This window comes from Podarcis liolepis (assembly GCF_965112155.1).
Source record: "Podarcis liolepis genome assembly, chromosome: 5".
Taxonomy (NCBI): Eukaryota; Metazoa; Chordata; class Lepidosauria; order Squamata; family Lacertidae; genus Podarcis; species Podarcis liolepis.
Genome location: NC_139556.1, coordinates 53,559,280 through 53,579,378, shown reverse-complemented (window position 1 = coordinate 53,579,378; position 20,099 = coordinate 53,559,280). Strand labels below are relative to the sequence as shown.

The following is a 20,099-nucleotide window of genomic DNA, read 5'->3' as shown; positions in this document are numbered from 1 at the left end:
TTTAACATAGTATTAGAAAAAGCAAACATATAGATTCCAACAGACATGTGGTCTCCATGTGCACAGGAAAACAATGGGAAGAGTACTGGCGAGCGCTTTATTCTGGATTATTCTCCCAGTACAGTGTGTTCTTAAGGATCGAAAGAGCATGCAAAGGGAAGAGTTACAGGGCAACTGAAATATTGCAAGGCAGCGAGTCCAAACATCCATGATGGATATTTATTTGAAGCAAACCAGACGTGGATTAAGAATGGGAGCTGTAGTCAAAAGATCACAAATATCACACACACTTGTGCTGAGCAGTTTGGGTAACCAAAGGAGCAAAGGAACAAAGAAATAAATCACATCCTATGATCGCAGCAGCACAGACATGTTGACCTTAATAGGTCATCCCGTCCATTCTCCTCCAAAGTAATACCCAAAGGATCTTTAATAGATATTTATCAAATCTTTTTTGAAAAATGTCAGATACTCAAGATTCACTGTGTACTATGAGTTTATTCTACTATTCAGCTATGTTTAGTGTTAGAAATCACCTCCCGATGCTCAGACTATTCCCCCGCCCTCCTGTTTAAACTCATTATCTCTTGGCGTACTCTCATTGGTTGTCCTATTTATAGCAGTCTTGGGATCTATTCAAGCACTGTTATTATGTGCTCTCCCTTTTGGGTGAGAACAATGTCCAGTTCCTTCAAACCTTCCTCACAAGATCCCAGGGGCGCCGACTTTTAAAAAATATTGGGGGAGCCCACGAAAGCTCATGAATAATAAATAAGCTCATGAATATGCAGATAAAGTGGCGCCGCCTCCTCGTGAGCAAATAGGGGAGAGCGTGCTGCGCCTATTAATCAGCTCCGAAGGAAATTGGGTGGAGCTTTTGCTCGGGAGGGAGGGCAGGAGGCATGCAGCGCGACCCTGTGCATTTTGGGCTGGGGGAGGGGCGGCGATGGCGCTATGCTGGAGGGGCGCCCGAGATTATTTGAGGGGCAGAGCCCCCCCAAATGAATTTTTGAGGGGGCTCGGGCCCCCTCAGGCCCCATGGAGTCGGCGCCTATGCAAGATCCTATATTTCAAACATTTAAAATGGGTCAGCAACCTTTTTTAACCATGGGCCGGTCCACCGTCCCTCAGACCACGTGGTGGGCCGGACTATATTTGGGGGGCGGGGAATGAACGAATACCTATGCCCCACAAATAACCCAGAGATGCATTTTAAATAAAAGCACATATTCTACTTATGTAAAAACACCAGGCAGGCCCCACAAATAACCCAGAGATGCATTTCAAATAAAAGGACACATTCTTCTCATTTAAAAACATGCCCGCGGGCCGGATTAAGAAGGCAATTGGGCCATATCTGGCCCCTGGGCCTTAGGTTTCCTACCCCTGATTTAAAATCTATTTACATTTATGAGACATGCCCTGCTTGAAGTTTATGAACTGTTGCATACTGGAAGGATATCATCTAATGCATTGATTTAACTGGTGGACAGAGACTCATAAAAAGGTTGCCATCTGATCTAGTTGCCCCACCACCCTTTTCTCTTGTTTCATATGTTTGGTGCATGGGGGGGGATGCAGTGCCCCCCACCCAGCACGGCTAGCATTCAAGGATTATGAGAGTTGTTCAGTAATCCAATAACACGTGGAGGATACCAACATTACTTACTCCTGGATTAGAGCTTGTTTTTTAAGGCCTTAAACTTATGACAGTTACTGTTCTAGTCCAAATCACTGTATTGATGCAAGATTTATCACAGGAAAATATTCTTCTCACAGATAATCCATGCACACAATAAATTAAGGTATCTAAAGTTAGGATTTTGATGTCATAATATTGGCTTGAATTTCAGTAGCCACTAGAAGTCAGTCCATGCAGTTGTTCTCCAGTGACGTGATCTAGTTAGGTACTTCCATAGAGCTTATTTATAGAAGCATTCATTAGTTATTAGTGGAATGGATTTTCATAACAGTGGAATGGATTGTCATAACAGAGGTAGCTATTGACTATTTCCATTTTACAGAAGGACTAAACCAAGTCATGGGTTAAGTTAATTAACTTACTCAATGCCACATGAGAAATATAAAGCATTCTAAGGAATGAAATATAATTCTCACATGTCAACTATACCATTCAGAATGATAATTTCTGGAGTTTTAGACACGCTAATTCACTTCTGTTTAGATAAGAAGCTTTGAAAATATCGAATTGCTTTGCTCCAGATGGTAGCATAGAGAGGCTTGTTTCCAGAGCATGCCAGGACCAGAGAGCTCTGAGATGAATGGAAAATGCACCCCTATTTGGGCCGCCATTCATAAACTGTGCGGGGGCAGTACCTGCAAAAGTCATCAGTGAGTGGTAACTTCAACTAGCCAAGCCACACACATAGATCTGAAAATGCTGCCAACCTGGTCTTTGTGTTGTCCAGGACATGCAATCCAGTCAACCGTTCGTTTCCAGCAGCATGTGCTATTTTTGTTGCTAGCGCTCTCTTTCATCGGGAACAGCAGTGTTTTAAGATTCAAAGGCCAAATTCTTTATATTCTCTCTCTCTCTCTCTGCCTAATTAGAAGCTCAGTTTTTATTAATAACTTCTAAGGAGCTAGTGTGCAATGTGGCTTTGTTCTGCACCCTTTCCTAATTTATTGTAATTTCCTATCTGGTTGAATGTGTTGACTTCCTCTCTCTCTCTAGTAATATATCAAATTGCATGGATAGGAGCCCTGACACAGACACAAACAAATCCTTTGCTGAGTTTTTATTGCACAATCTTGATGGAGGCTTAATTTGGCTCTAATATTTCACCAGATCCTCCAAATGGCACTAAATAAGCACACTTTTATCAGCACAGATTTGCAAATACAATGTGAAAGGAATTTGTTTCTAATTTCAACAATTACCCTCTTATTTGTTTCTTGAATCTCAAAGACTCACCCACCCTTTACCACTCATTGTTCATGTGTAAAAATCTTTAAATTTAAGCAGGTTAAAAGACATCCCACCATTGTCTTCTCATGGAGAAGGTGCTACCTTTGCCAGACCAGTGCCTGAATGACTGTAGATGACTTGGTCATATCTTGGTCATCTCTAAGAGGTTCAGGGCACTGCTGTGGTTCAGTTCAAAATCATTAAAAAGGTGAGCTGGGATGAAACTGTTAAAATAACTTGGCGTCTTGTTTGTTGGCCTGTGGTAGGTGATGGGTTGGGATGTAATTGTCGTTTGACTAGCAGCCAGCTTTGTACTAATCAGAAAGGAGAAGACATGTTCTGCTGGAAGGATTAGGCAGCTAAAAATAGTTCTGCCATAGCCACATCAGCAAGTGAAATGATATGAAATTCATTCACGCAGTCCCACCACACACACACACACACACACACACACACACACACACACACAGAATTATTTCAGTTTCACTCTGAAAAAGCCATAGGTTAGTGAATGCCTCTCTTTGAGCGTGTCAAAAAAATATAGTAATGTGATCTGCCCAAATGGTGTTAAGCACTTTCTCCCAATAGAATGACTGTTAGCATGCCTCACTGCTTTGCATTCAGAAGCTGCCAAATCTTAAAGGGCTAAGGAGGAAGTAAGCACACTTGCCTTTGTGTAAATAATCATGTGGCTCTTTTAAGACCTAACGGCAGGATTGTTATGATTGCCTTACACAAGAAATCAATATGGTTTTGTTAAAACAGATGACCTCTGCCTATCCCTCCAAAAGAAACAGCCACAGTAACAGCAGCAGAGTCGGTTACCTAATTCAATAACCCCTTGGTGCCCAACAAAGCCAGAGAGATTGAACTGAAAAGGAGAAAGAGAAAGAGCACGACTTTGATCACAGAAACTGCCAAAGCTGGAGGATATCCCTCCAAGCGAACAAAGAGCAACATCAGAAGAACTACAAATGACCTGTTTATCAGCCTGGAGATGAGACTGCCCTCCACCTAACTGGTCTTCCAATCTATGAAATGTCACTAAGGGCTGAAACAGATGTTATGTGGGATCTTTCTCACTCTTTGTGTGTGTGCCTGTTTCTGTTCATAGAAGCAGCAGTCCTGCAAGCCTCTGTTTGTGATTGGAACAGTGGTGCTGGCGAAAAGGTGCTAACCTTTCCCCATTTTACAATTTTCTGCTTCTAAATCTATTAGACCCCCCCTGAAGCTGCTAAAATGCAGAGCCAATACATGTTACCTGCATTCCCCCCTCCTGCGCCCCCACACTGGTGGGGATTCTAGAAAACAGCAAAGAGGGGAGTGGATTTTTCCCACCTTCCCTAGTGTCACTGCTCTAATCACCCCCCTCCATTTTCCCTGGTTGTATTTAAGAGCATTTAAGGTGGTGTGGTGGTTGTTATTGTTGTTATTGCTGTTGTTAGGCTTCTTAGAGAGATTCAGTCATAGAATCAGCTCTGTCACGTCTGTTTTGGCAAACTTTATCACCCATAAATGCCCAGAAAATGTTTTGTTACTGGGTGATAGATAAATACTGAAAGTAAATAAATTTCTACAATAAAATTCTATAAACAGATCAAAGAAGAGAGTATTTAGGAAGCACATCAGTGTGTGTTGGGAGGAGGGGGTGAATAAACTGGATCTGCTTTTGAAAAGGTATGTCTCCCATCAGTACTGTGCCTGTCTACACTGGACACACTAGTATTACAATTGCATTTGAAGTGAAATAGCTCGTGGCATGCTGCATCTCTAAAAAGAACATCGGGGAAACACTGGAATGCAACAGTTTGTCAGCACAGTCATCTGGATTCTCCATAATCACAAACCCCTGAACCAATGATGTGCATTCCAGAGGAGGAACATGGGTGGTGCTGTGGCATAAAGCACTGGAGCCTCTTGGGCTTGCCAATCAAAAGGTCGGCAAGTCCACATGATGGGATAAGCTCCTGTTGCTTTGTCCCAGCTCCTGCCAACCCAGCAGTTTGAAAGCATACCAGTGCAAGTAGATAAACAGGTACTGCTGCAGCGGTAAGGTAAATGGAAATGGCTTCTTTCAAGACTTATTATTCCATGAAAAAGTTCAGGTGAGCACCAACTGATTTAGCAAAACCAAAAGAGTGTAGTACTTTACGAATTTTATAAAGAACCATATCTTTATTGTGAAATGATCAAGGCTAGTCAACAAGTTTACTATTCTCACTCTTGATTTGATTCTCTAGAAACCAGTTTACCTAAGGACTACTTCACACACATTCCCCCCCCAACATAGCTATAACTCCATGAAAAATACACACCCCATCATTTGCAAAGTGTGCTGCAACTGTTTATTTTAGCACGAGGACTTGGATTGTGCAAATCAGTTTCCTGACCTAGGTACTTCTTGCAAAATAAACATTTGCATCCCACTTCACAAATGTCAGTGTCCTGCTACTTTTCTCCCTCCATGGAGACGATCGTCATGTTTTTACACACACAAACTTCAACAGTTGTATGTGAAGCTACCCTGCAAGTTCTCTCATAGTGCTCTCTGGGCTAAGAACCTCAGCAGCATGTGGAAATGACCATTACTTCTTATTAATGTGCATCTCTGCTGAATCTGAAAATGCAGCTTCCTTTAACAACTTATTTCAGTCTTTAAATGAGCTCACACAGTTCTCACAACCTCAACACTTCACCCACACTAGCTCTCATATGTAGTGTGTAGCACAGAATATGCAATCTACTGTTAAAAGTGAGCTATAAATAAGGACTTGAATTCCCAGAGCAGGCTAGAAGTCATCATCCCCATGAACCCCAAATGATCTTCCCAGAGCATCCAACAGCAGAATAGGTGGGGGTCATTATCCTAGACACAAGAAAAATGCATTCTTTTTCCCACATGAATAAACATGTAGCTGCAGTTGTGTGTTAGGCATAACAAGATATCCCAGTTGCATCTTTGGGTACCCAAGTCTAAAAGAGAGGGTTAGATGGACTTCTGGCATGGACTGTGTAGCATGGTTTTGTCTATATTGACTGACACAAGCTCTTCAGGGTTTCAGACATGGGTCTCTCCTAGCCCTACTGAAGATTTTTGGGATTGGATCTGAGACCTTCTGCATGCAAAGCAGATCTTCTGCCATTGAGCCCCCTCCTGCGTTTTAATCCCAGTTCTTCTGCTTTCTGCTTCTGATGCAGCCAAATTCCAGGATTCACCAGGATTACAGGATTAATGGATCCTGTGATCAGTTTGACAGCTGCTATAATATCTGGAAGTCATTTCAGAATTGAGTGGCTGCAGAGCATCTGCCTAACAATCAGAACCATTCCATTTTCCACCCCGCCTCCCAATTCTCCCTTTGCTTTTGAACATCTTTACATGTCAATCCTTCTCCCACTATGATTATTCAACCAGGCTAACCAAAATTACCGTATTTTTCACCCTATTGGACGCACCGGCCCATAGGACGCACCTAGTTTTCAGGGGGGGAAATCAAGGAAAAAAATATGATCCCCCCCCACAAGCTCTGGGAGCAGCGGACAGGCTGCACGCAGCCTGTGCGCTACTCCAAGACCTTCTCCCTGCTTTTGCGGGAGGTGGCGGAATTCCCCCACCTCCCGCAAAAGCCCACAGGAGCCGTGCGCGACTCCTACGGGCTTTTCGACCAGGAGGGAAAAGGGACTGAAATGGCCAGTCAGTCCCTTCTCCCTCCTTGGGGAAAAGCCCCCAAGAGCGGCGCACTCTTCAAAGGGTGTGCGGCTCCTGCGGGCTTTTCTAGGAGGTGGGGGAATTCCCCCACCTCCTAGAAAAGCCAGCAGAAGCCGCGGAGCCCCTTTAAAGAGCGTGCAGCTTTTGCCTGCTTTTGCGGGAGGTTGGGGGAATTCCCCCATCTCCCGCAAAAGCCCACACGAGGGTTGGAGAGTAGCGGGAAGGCATCGCATGCCTTCCCGCTGCCCCCCATCCTCTGGGGCTGGCCATGGGGGAAGCGCTGCTTTCCCCCACCGCCAGCCTCAAAGAGCAGACTCTCCTGGCTTCAGTGGAAGCAATGCAAAGCCTCCGGAGCGCAGGCTTCGGAGGCTTCACATTGCTATCGCTGAAGCCAAGGAGCCTGCATTTGCCCCATAAGACGCACACACATTTCCCCTTCATTTCTGGAGGGGGGAAAGTGCGTCTTATAGGGCGAAAAATACGGTATTAAAAAGGATGTTGCTTAGTTTTAACAATATGATCTGGGTCACATGAATAAGAACAACTAAAAACCTAGAAAATCTCAATAATTAAAAAACAATTAAACATTTATAGAATTAAAACTATATCTATCTATAAAACACATAGACAATCACAACAAAAACAGCACAGCACCAGCCCCCTCAATAAAAGCAGTCAGCTTCCGAAAGCCTGTTGGATCAAACCTGCCAGCAGAAGGATAACAAGGTGGGAGCCAGTCTAACTTCTCTACGGAGGGAGTTCCAAAATCTAGGAGCAGCCATTGAGAAACCCCTGTCCTTCATCCCTACCAAGTGTGCCTATGACGGTGGCAGGACAGAGATAAGGACCTCCCCAAAACATCTTAAAACCTGGGCAGATTCATAAGAAAAAATATGGTCTTTGAGATAGCCTAGACCGAAGCCACATGGGGCTTTATAGGTCATAACCAGCATTTTGAATTGTGCCCACAAACAGACCAGCAGTCAGTGGAGCTGTTCTAGTAAGAGAGTCATTTGATCCCTATAACCAGCCCTGGTCAGCAATCAGGTTGCAGCTTTTTGAGCCAGTTGAAGTTTCTGAGTACTTTTCAAAGGCAGTCCACCATAGAGCATGTTACAATGATCCAAATGTGATGTAACTGAGGTGTGTGCCACTGTGGCCAAATCAGTTACATCCACTTAGTATCTCTCTTCAGATAAAAGCCACTTCATGCCCTCTTTCCAAATCACTGTGTAGCTATGCCTTGAAGAGTAGGTTCACTTCAATTCTTCTGGGAATTTGGGCGAATTGCTCAAAGGCATTCAAAAAGACACGTTCTGTGATTTCTGATTAATTAATCTCTAATGAATGTACTCTCATTCCTTTGTTACAATCTCTAATACGGATAAGAACCACTACTTCAGACATTAGGCTCTGTCACTGAGATCAGTCAACACGGATTAGTTAACTCAGAGTACTTCAGGCATCCTTTTGTTCATATAATATAATCACTTTGCCTTTCAGTTTTTATTTCATAATTGCATTTCTAGTTGGCCATATCCTACCACTCATACCCTGAATGCTATATAGGTTTGAAGAGTTGTCTCCTGTCATTTTATTTTCCACAGAATATTTCCTTTAGACTAGAATACATGACCAAGATTCTAATCTAATCAAAAGTCATTCAGATTTGGGTGTTGAGTATTTGAACATGTTAATTCATGCATTTTTTAAATTGCTAATTGTATGGCAATGGAGCTAAGCTTTTTTTTAAAAAAAATTGAAATAGGAGAGGTCAAATCAACTGAAAAACAGGCAGGTGTTATTGCAAGATTTGTGTATTTCTGCATAGTAGAACAAAGCCCTGCCTGCTATTAACACTCACAACTGAGGAATGTGGAGATAATAAGCTTGAGCAATTTCAGTGTCACAGAGTTGTGTCAGCTAGGGACACACAGAGAAAGGATGTCTAGAGTTGGGGAGTGTGTTTAAGTACAGTAAGTATATTATGCAATAAACAGAGACAGACAGACAGACAAGCAAGCAGACAGTTTCTACCACAGTCTAAAAGAGTCATTACAATCAGCCAGGGAACTGGGAACTAATGCAGCAAAGAGTTAGTAAACAGTCTTTAGTAAGCAATTCTTAGAGATGGGATTGGATGGAGAAAGTTGGAATGGGAAGGCATTTTAGTGATAATCTGTCTGGGACATGCATTATGAAAGATCCCCAGCCCACAGCCAGATTCTCTACAGAAGCAACAATGCAGAAACTCAAAAAAGAATGGGGAAACTCAGCCATTGCAAGCCTGTGCAAAAATCAATGCACAGAGTGAAAGATAGAGTCCACAGGCTGAAGGTTAATATCACAACTAGCTTCATGAATATGCACATGGTTATGCCTATAAACCAACCAATTATGTTATAGCAACAGCCAGGTATGAACCTACTATTCAAAACAATGAGTGTGTAAGAGGGCAAATTGGCAATATGAAAGAATGCTTGAAGTGTACAAAGCAGAGAAGAATAAGCAAGAGGTGTAGCATATCAGAATTCAGCAGAGAATTGCCAATATCTTGGAAAGGGCCTCTGATGCCTTCATTTGCCAGCAACAGCTATGTTAAATGGTTGACAGGTTGACTTTTCTTGCCATGGCGTTGCAGCTGAAAGTGGCAATGGTACTCCTTGTCATCATGTGAAGGATAAGCCCCTAAACTGTCTTCCTGTTCTTTTAGAGAAAGAGGCATGAGCCCATATAAAACAAGTAATCTAAGCATTCCAACCCAAAATTGGAAGGGCTACTAGCCACCAGGACTTATTTATTTACTTATATAAAATATTCCTGTCCCACCTTTCTTTGCACAGTCTAAGGCAGCTAATATGAGAATCAAAAGCATACAGTGAAAACCAGCAAACAAAACGAAAGCCCACAGGAAACCTGAGCACCAAATTCTGCATCAACTGAAGTTTCCAAACCATCTTCAGAGGCAGCTCCATGTATAACGTGTTGCAGTAATCTAAGCTAGAGGTTATCAGACAGGGGCACAGCTGGGTCTGGTTAAAGGCACTTCATGGAACTCAGGCCATCTGAACCTCAAGGGACAGCAAGGGAACCAGAAGGACCCCCAAGCTATGTACCCACTCCTTCAGAGAGAGTGTAACCCGATCAAGAGCAGGTAATACCATCCACCCCATATGTCTACCCTTTTCCAGCCTGTAACAGCTTCCAAACATTGACAAAAGCAATGTGCTGCCACTCCTGGCTTCAGTGTAAATTGATCAGGGTGGGGAGGCATTCCTCTGCTTATGAAAGCATCCAGGTATAAATAAGTTGACAGAATTCACTTCTGCGCTTGGATCAGATGCAAATTAAAATGTTGGGTTTGATCCACATTTTATTTAGTTACCGTATGCTTAGCACAGATCCTGTTCAATGGGACTTGAATTGGTCAAGGATCTGCTCTAAGCACAGTTAAGTCTGAATACAACTGGTTGTATTTTGGTGGCCCCAGTCACGTATGCCTACTGTCAGAAGCAACCAGAGTCTGTCAAGTACATTGCAATCATGGACCAGGAAATGGAACTGTACAAGCAGCTGCCCTTTGTTTAGGCAGTTCCCCATTTATCTAGAGATGTCCGTGCATAAACCTGTTTGCTAGATCAGACCATGATTTTTTTAAAAAAAATACTTGAAAATAATTGTGGATTTTTCTGTTGTGTTCTGTGTAATATTGTGGAAGTTTAACCGTAATGAAAAGGAAATTAATTTACTTTCCCCTCCTTGTTTTCGCTTATGCTACAGTGCAAACTGAATTTCCTCTGCAAGCTATGATATCTGAAAATCTGAATACACGATTCATTTTCAAAGCACAGACTGTCATAGGTCGGGCCATTCCTTTGTCTTCATGTTAGGAGGCGCCTCATAAATTAAAGGTTTGATACTGTCACATTCATGTCATTAACACTCATCGTCGATAATCTTTCGGGTGACTTCTGCAGAATGCCTGGCTCCTTAGATAAAACCTCTGGAAGGAGAACAATGATGCTCTGAACTTATTATGACCTCTTTCCTTCAGTTTTGAGGTTTTATGTGGAAGGAGGAAGGCAACCATTATCTCTTAATGTACTGGCTCATTTTGAGATGCCATTTTTCTTCCTAAATTTCAGACTTTTGCCATTTTTATTCACATAAAACAAGGCTTTGAAAAGACTCTCTGAAGAAAGAAAGGCATGTTTTTCTCTCTCTCCAGCAAAAGAAGCAATTTGATCAGACAGCAAAATTCAATACTTTATTAGGGCGCAGTACTACAGTCAGCAGAAGGTTGGCTGAGGAGCCATAGAAAATTGTGCTACAATGCCACTCTGCTGCATGTACGCCACTGTGGCCTACCTCCCAGTATGCCTGACAAAAGAACCATCAGTGAAGATGGCCCATTGGCATGTGGTGGTTCTGATAATGAAGTGTGGCACTCCAGGGGCAGCTTGGGGGGGGGGATCTTACCCTAACCTAGGGAGGAAACTGTCAGTTTAGGTTTCTCTGTGTTTCTCCTTTTTCCAATCTTAAATTCAGTTCTCCACATTTTTGCAGTGAAGTGCAATAAAAAAAGCCTTATGAAAATTCACCTCAATGTTAGAGAACATATTTCCTAATATACACATTTCAGCTCATTTTATTTCTTCCTGTTGGTCTTGGCTAAGGTGATGTGTGATGAATGCCACTTGAATAGCCACTTTTAATGTCTCCAGTGTCCCTATTACTGTAAGGATTTAAGTTACTGATTTTCCATTTGTTTCTTTTCCTAATAAAAAAGTGTCATTTTGCTATTCAAAACTGAAAACAGAATATAAGACAGTGGTACCTCGGGTTACATACGCTTCAGGTTACATACGCTTCAGGTTACAGACTCCGCTAACCCAGAAATAGTGCTTCAGGTTAAGAACTTTGCTTCAGGATGAGAACAGAAATCGTGCTCCGGCAGTGTGGCAGCAGCAGGAGGCCCCATTAGCTAAAGTGGTGCTTCAGGTTAAGAACAGTTTCAGGTTAAGTATGGCCCTCTGGAATGAATTAAATACTTAACCTGAGGTACCACTGTAGAAGGAAATTTAAGTAAAGGAATCTCTCACCACTACCACCTCATTGCAAAAAGGGAAAGTGACATTGCAAGCTCAAGACCAAGGAGCAACTAACATGCTGCTCATTGCTAATTATATAACTCTGATTTAAAAAGTAGAGAAAAAAATAACCAGCGACTTTTTCTGAACCAGTTTAAGATTCAAAATTTGTAGATGTATGGAGAGCAGAACAATTGTACATTTTCGGGGCTGCATGACAGAATGAGGCAGGAAGGTGACTGTGGGTGTTGCGGTCCCCATGAGCTAATCTCCTTCTGGTGCCTTTCATGCAATGTGAGGGTATTGTGAGGATTGGAAGGTAGCAATCGAGTTTCCAGGGACACTGTTTCTGCTGCTGCCTTAGTTCTTGCTTCTGCACCTATATCTCTGCTTTCTGCTTTTGTGGTGGGAACACACAAGATCACAACAACATGTGGCATAGCAGGGCAATAGTTCAGTAGGAGAACCCATGTTTTGCATACAGAAGGTCTCCTCCTAGGCTCAGGTCCTGCCATCTCCAGGTACGACGGAGAAAGGTCCCTGTCTAACACTCTGTAGAGCTGAGAGCCGCCTTTCTGCAGAGCACAAAGTAACATGGACCAAAGGTCTGACTTGGCACAAAGCAGCTGCCTTTGTTCTGCAAAGGACAGAAAATAAATGGTGGTTTGTTTACCTGCACACAAATGTCTATTTAACTTCTCCACATCGCACAAAGGTGTATTAAATGAGTAATTAACTTCTGTCCTGATCCTGTTCACAAAACCTAAATGAAATTTCAAAAGTTCACACAACCTTTGCTGTCATGTGTTGATGGTATTTTCTTTAGCATTTTCTACAAAAGTAGCAAAATATGATTAACTTGTACCACGCAGGATCTCTATTCAATTGTTACTTAATAAGATACTTTTTTATGTAAAAAGAAGGCTTGCTACTTTATCCCCAAATGAAACAAAGCACCCAAGTAAACTGAAATACATATTTTAAGGCATTTTGTATTTTAAATGTATATATATTTGTAAGTGTGTGTGTATGAATGAATGAATGAATGAATGAATAACTAACTAACTAACTAACTAACTGATAGCCACCCCCTCCTGCCAGAAGGAAGTAACAGCTGAACAAAACCTCCTTTGTCTGATCCCCCATCCCCAGGCTGAAAAACCAATTGGAATAACACATAAAAGGAGGGATTTGTCTTGACCTGTCATCCTATTCCATCCTATCCTCAGTCCTACTACACTACTCTGGAGTCATTCCACTATCACTCTGCCTGGACCTGCTCCACATGAAGCCCTATTTTGCTCTGGAGAACAGTATCCGCTTATTTTGATTCCCTTGTGCTGTGCTACTCAAACGAGGGCCCCAGAAATAGCTTACATAGAGAGGAACTTTGCCTCTCAACCCATTTACCTCAACCCTACTCACTACTCTCTCTCTTTTTAATACATTTTTATTGGTTTTTTTAACATATGTTAAATGATTGTTGGAAATGATAACTTCTTATCTTATACAATATTTTAGACTTCTGAAGATTTTCCGTTCTTTATCGCTTGTTCTGCATTTCTTAATTTCTCTATTACTTTTAATAATTCTCATCACAGTCTTTCTTGCAGTGTTTCAAATAGTCCTCCTTACAGAACTTCTTGCAATCCTACTAGCATAATCTGTTTATTACAGTTGCTTTTCAAATAGTTCAAATATTTACTCCAGTCTTCTAAGAATCTCTGATCCTGTAGGTTTCGAATCCTTTCTGTTAATTTATCTAATTCTGCATAGTCCATTAATTTCATTTGCCATTCTTCTTTCGTCGGTAATTCTTCTTGCTTCCATTTTTGTGCCAATAATATTCTTGCTGCTGCCATTGCATATAAAAACATTGCATATAAAAACAACGACTCACTCCTCTCTCATTGCCCATTGGTGTTGTGGCCCTGTTGCACATCTCTTGTCATTCTTGCCATTGGAGCTTGCTCGCTCCTCATACTACGCGCTAGGAAGAATGATAGAATTGTAGAATTGGAAGGGTCCCTGAGGTTCATCTAGTCTAGCCCCTTCAATGCAGGAATCTCAACTAAAGCATTCATGGCAGATGGCCATCCAACCTCTGCTTTAAAACCTCCAAGGAAGGATGATCCACAACCTTTTTTAAAAAAGTCTGTGGTCCAATCATTAACAAGAAGTATCATGGCTGATGTTGTGAATGGTCACTAGGCTTATTTTTGCTTATTTTTCATAATTTAATTTAATTAATTCAGATTGTATTTGTTGCACTCTCTTTCTATTTTATCCCACTGTTTATAACATTTTCTCGTGTGTGTGTGTGCGCGCAAGCTGAAATATATCTGCAAAGTCAGGGTAAATGCAAAGAAGGCCCCGATTTCAATTCATGACATCTCTCAATACGGCTAGGAAAGAATTTAGATAAAGCTGAGCTAGATAAACCAATGACCATCTGACTCAGCACAAGGCATTTCCATGTATCTGTTGACGTGGATGATATGTCAGGAAAGCTTATAATAAATTAAGGTGCTTTGTTGTTTTCACTATGTTGCAATTCTGCCCATCCTTAACATACACCGGATGTTGCGCTATTGCCTTTGAAATGGGACTTGTAGACTTTCCCGGCAAGGATAAAATGTGTCACTGATTGCCTGGATAAGACTCATGTGTTTTGTCTTTGTCCCAATGGGCAGCAGACACAGAACAATCCATGTTCTTGCACAAGTTATGTTTCACATTTCCACATCCAAGAGCATCAGACCACTGGGATAAACCTCAGTGGCGTTTCTAAATTTGCCTAGCTAGTGAAGATTGTGTGTGTGTACACATAACATACACATAATCTTCAAACATTCTTGAAGTTCATCCATCACTCGCCTTATCTCAAGCAAGTTACCAAAAGACTCTTCGCCACTGCAGGCTTAATCTATCCCACATGTGATAGTACGTGTGCAACTGGGACCATCTAAGCAACTAGCTGTGTTCCTCCATCCATCTCACTCTGTCTAGATTCATTAATTCAAGGTCATCTGCTTGGTCTCCTGCCACCTTAGTGACAGCTTCTGAACATACAGGCGATCAGAGGGTCTGGCTTGCAACATGATTTACAGCACGCAAAGGTTCTCCTGTTAGGATATTAGAGTTGCACAATAGCCTTGCTGGCCTCCTTGAGTAGCTAAGCATAGAAACACAGCCACTGGGGGTTGTAGTTTAGGTGTGATAGCAACTGAACACTGCATCTAGCAGGCTCCAAACTGGATGCATTTTTTCTATTTTTAAAGGGCAAATCCACACCATACATTGAAAGCATAACCAACTCACATACGTCCAGATTTCCCTGAACATGTCCTCTTTTCCAAAGGTAAAATCACCATCTGGGCAGATGTTTAATATTTTGCAATTATATTAACCATTATTACTAGGGCCACTCTAGGACTCGTGGTGGTGAGGCCTCATGCGGCATTCTGGGGGCCACTCTAGGCCTTGTGTTGGTTCTGGAGGCCGTGCCAGGCTTTGTGTGGTTTCTGGCGGCTGTCAGACCTGGCACAACCTTCCTGGGGCCGCTCTAGGCTTTGTGTTATTTCCAGCAGCCACCAGGCCTGGCACGGTCTTTCTGGGACTGCTCAGCCTGGCATCGTCTGGAGATTCAGTATCTTGTGAGCAGGAGGCCGAAGACAGCAAAGGTAAGAGAGGGGAGGGAAGGAGGGGACAGGCTGGCAGGCGAGGAAGGGCTCAGCGCCAGGGAAGGGGCGAGCGATGGAAGCCCCGAATTTTCCTCACAAAATGTGAGGGTATGTCATTTTCATTTTTCATCACTATTATTAAATATTTCAATACACCTGCATACACACTATTACTTCCTCCCCACCTCTCCCTGGCCCACCTACAAATGTGCCCTGTTTTTTGCTCTTTGGAATATGGCAACCCTACATTCAAAGCACCCGACTTGCCCCAAAGGATCCCAAGAACTGTAGTTTGTTAAGAGTGCAGGAAATTGTAGGTTGGTGGTGGAGAACTAGCTTCCATGATTCTTTGCCGTTTTCTTAAGTATTTATTATTTTATATGAACACTGCCTTCGAAATACCTATTTGGAGCACGATATATATAAGAAAATCAATAAATAACATTCTAAGCAGAGAGGAAAAATGATTCAGCCATGCCAGATTCAACCAGTGGTGCTTGTCCTCAAATAAAGACTCCTCCAAAGGATTCTCTTAAAATATAAACAGAAGAAGCTAAGGAAGACCAGATGTGAACAAAGCTAGCAAACTGTAGGCACTATACCTTTAAATCACATTATTTCCCTCAAAGAATTCTAGGCACTGTGGTTTGCTGGTATCTGTAGATCTGTGAGGGGTAAACTAGAAAAAAGAAAACCGGTATAGCTATATTATAAATGGACTGCTTCTGTTTGCATTATTTTGAGATACAAATGCCTGGATGGAATCAAATTAATAAATATTGGCAGACATGACAAAAATATGTTCTGCTCTAGTAAAATCAAATTCTGCAAATGTTTGGAAATATTCACATGCAGTTCCTCCCTTTTTGCTTTTGCTCAAATCTTGTCATGCATACATTGCTGTTTGGAGTAATGTTACATTCCCAAACTGAAATTAGATTCTATAGCTATTACAATATTCTACCCAGATCTAACCGCAGAAGCATACAAGATGCAGGAAAGATTAGAAAAATGAAGTACACAGACCAAACAGAAATGCTTTTATTCCAAAATTTGCTGGTCTAAGTGGTTAAATAGTCTACCCATACTGTAATCTCCAGAATAACTTTATAAATCATTCCCAACTTGGATACCTTGGAAAACAATACCAAATGTACACCTTTCCTTCATAGAACTGAAGGTGGCTTACATAGCTCTCCCCATTTTATCCTCACAACAACCCTGTGAGGTACGTGACTGGCCCAAGGTCACCCAGTGAGCTTCATGGCCCCTTCCCCCCAAAAAACGTTTAGGATACGTGATAAATCTATGGCAGGCAAACCTCAAACAACATTTGCATCAGTATAGACCCCTGAGCAAATTCATGGTAGAAATACAGCCTTTCTACTAGATGAGTTGGTTGTCTATTTTGGCCATAAGTTTCCCCTTTTGCAAGCAATTTCCCCAAACAATACATTTCAACAATGTCTCTTTCCCCTTGTGTGCCATGTTTCTTTATATTGTAAGCCTGCGGGCAGGGGCTGTCTTGTTTTCCTTCTGCAGTGTTGGATGGCAGGTTGAGAGGAGTTCCCTACCAGGACAGACTTTGCTCGTGTGCTCAAGACATCGATTCCATAAAACATATTTTGTTACACTGTGCAAAATATGAGCAAGCCAGGGCTGAACTGATACTACCCTTGCTGGTACCTTTCCCAGGAAAATCAGAGGCTCACTATGTTAGGTTCCTATTGGAAGACCGGACAAATGCTAGAACATTAGCAGTGGCAAAGTTTTTATCGGTGGTTGCAAGAACCAATGATCCCTATATTCTGAACAAAATGCTTGTTTAACCTGGAGGTAGGCTGTATGAATTGTGTATTGCTTTGTAACGATTTGTTGGGTCTTTGGACTGTAATAAAGATTGTTGTTGTTGTTGTTGTTCTAATTGCTTGTATGTAAGCCACTCTCTGAGCCGTTTTGGCTGAAGAATGGGGTACAAACCTCCAAACAAACAAACAAACAAACAAATAAACAATAAAATAAAATAAAATAAAATAAATGCTTCGGTTCTATACTAGTTTTAATATACAACATGTTTTCCGATTGCTGTTGTGATATTTCCCCTCACAATATACTTCAGTTACCATTATTTCCAGTAGGCAGAGTGAGGTGGCTGGTTTGGGGATTCATGAAAGGGCAACAATTGATATTTAATTTATAACCATTGTATTTTTACTGCCAGTGAGAGGGGGAAACGCTGGGGAATTTTCTGCCAAAATAAATTATATGCCTTGGCTTGGGAAGGGGGAGGGGAGCTGTGTGTTCCTCCACCTCAGGCAGCAAAATGTCTTGGGTCGGTACTGATTCTCGTTTTGCAACAGAAAAATTTGCCAAAGACTATAGAATAATCCCATGACAAACATGGGACTTGCACAGAGGCCTTCTTAAGCCAATCCTGACTTTTTACCAACTAGTTGTTGGCACCTGTCTGTCCCAAGAGACAACGGAAGAAGCGTAAAGTTGGAGAATAACATCACCTGCTTACACTGGAAGTAGCAGACTTGTGTGAAGAGCTTCTGTATTGTTTCACAATCCAGATTATTTACTAGAGAAATTAGGCACAGAATGATTATACGGCTGCTAATTCTCCCTAATTGCGGGAGACAATCGGGAAGTAGCAGGGAGGCGGGGTATAGAAGTGAAGCTTCCTGGACACGGCCAATTTGTTTTCACATGATTGCAAAATTGGCAGCCTAGAATGGGAGGGGATAAGGAAAGGGCATTGTCCAGGAGAGCTTGTTCTCTTCCCTTCAGGCTTCTTGTGCACTAGCTGATAAAGCATTTCCTAGAAACCTTCCCAATACTGAAGCAGCAGAATTGCCTTTTTCAGAGGTCAACAACCTTAATTGACAGCCTGGTCTTTAAATTGTCCCAACAGCACATGCTCTGTTCATTACTGTGGGGGGCATTCACCAGATATATGGTTTGTCACCCACTATCCTGTTGCCCAAAACACAGATTAGGTGCTTGTCCACACCAGAGTTTACTATGTGTTTGCAGCTGTTTGCATTTTCATTTAATTTGTGTAGTCTGCATGAGAATACCCTCAAGCAACAACAATATCGATGCTTTGCCCCTGTTACTTAGTTTGATATAGGATAATCCAACAAGGTAGAAGGAACTGGCCTCCAAATTGCTCCACTTGGAGTTGCAGACCATTTGTTTCTGTGTTTTTGGGTTGGTGGATCAGTTGTCTTTCCCTGCTACTCCTCTTTCCATGTCCAGTGCTTTCATTACTGACAGTGATGATAATATTCTTTTTCATCCCTCCTAGCTCTTCTTGGCCAGTCATGTCACCTGGATCCCTCAAAACCAGAAAATTGCACAAGGAAGCCACATTAAAAATGTCTTCACCAAATACTGCAAAGCAATCTGAAAAGTGTATGCTGAAAATTTACAGTTTCATTTTCATTTCTTTTCCAGCTGGTTTGCTCCTGAAAAGCAGAGCATAGTCTTATATATTTATATATATTATTATATATTTTGATTCTTCAGATTTGCACAAAACCAGAAAATTGCAAAAGTGTGTGCTGAGTTTTCACAACTGTCTTTGTGCTTTGGGGAACTTACTGGGTGGTGAAATAAATAAATAGCAAAGTGTGCACTCAGGCTATCTGTGCACATGTCCTATCAGTATTTAATCAGCATAATAGAATAAACAAATAAGAAAGTGGGGGCAAACACAGAAAGTAATGCCTATTGATATGCATGGGAAAGACTCAGTGGCGTAGCGTGGGGGGTGCCAGGGGTGCCGGCCGCACCGGGCGCAACATTGGGGGGGGGCGCGTTTGGCCGGCCCTTCGCAAGACAAAAGTCCATAGGGAAATCTCCGGGACAGCGGGGAAGCGCAGCGCATCTTCCCCACTGTCCTCGGACCTCCTCCGAAGCCTGGCGGTGGGGCAGAGAGACCTCCTCCCGCCGCCAGGCTTTGGAAGGATTCTCCGAAGCCTGGCGGTGGGAGGAGGGCTCTCCGCCCCACCGCCAGCCTTCGGAAGGCTCCTCCGAAGCCTGGCGGTGGGGCGGAGAGACCTTCTCCCCGCGCCAGCCTTCGGATGGCTGTCCTGAAGACTTGTGGTGGGAGCAGTGGCGTAGCGTGGGGGGTGCAGGGGGGGCCTGCCGCACCTGGCGCAACATCTCGGGGGGCGCGGAAGAGACTCGAGTGCTAAAATCCACGGGTTAGGGGGCGCAAATTACTTGCCTTGCCCCGGGTGCTGAGAACCCACGCTACGCCACTGGAAAGACTGCAGTTGCTCTTAATATATAAATATAAATATGTGCATGGGGAAAGTAGATTAACAGAATTATTATTACCACGAGGAGGGAACAGATAAAAATAAATATAAAACATTAAAATTTCATACAGCATATGAAAATAAAAAGGCCTCCCCCATAACTAAGTAGAACCACCCATATAAAATTACATGTGAGCCAGTCTCAACTACCCCAGCCAAATTTCTGGATTTTGGTTGCTGGTGCTTCTGTCGTTCTGCAGCCCTGAACAGAGACAAAGCTGACCGCCAATAGCCATCTAGAATGGCAATAATGCCAAAGGGCTGGAGGTACTTAAAAAAACAACCAGGGTCCTCCAATTTACATCTCCATCCTGCAACATTTCAATAGAGTATATGGAGAATAACATACTGATGGGA

At 42.4% G+C, this 20,099-nt stretch overlaps 1 protein-coding gene across 3 annotated transcripts in view; it reads left to right on the top strand.

The window, feature by feature from the left end:
- The window catches only part of LOC310707690 (uncharacterized protein), a 71,519-nt gene extending 56,406 nt beyond the window's left edge, over nt 1–15,113 (top strand). Inside the window, exons 1-3 of one of the 3 annotated variants that reach the window (XR_014526647.1) lie at nt 8,521–9,792; nt 10,419–11,468; nt 11,712–12,778. Coding sequence is in view for 1 of the 3 variants with exons in the window: in XM_083505040.1 (XP_083361166.1) it covers nt 10,419–10,528 (110 nt within the window). In the remaining 2 variants the exon portion in view is untranslated. Of the gene's footprint in view, nt 1–8,520; nt 11,469–11,711 lie in introns of those variants that run through there. The other 2 variants (XR_014526646.1, XM_083505040.1) reach the window with 2 other exon arrangements.
- The last annotated feature ends 4,986 nt before the right edge of the window (nt 15,114–20,099 follow it).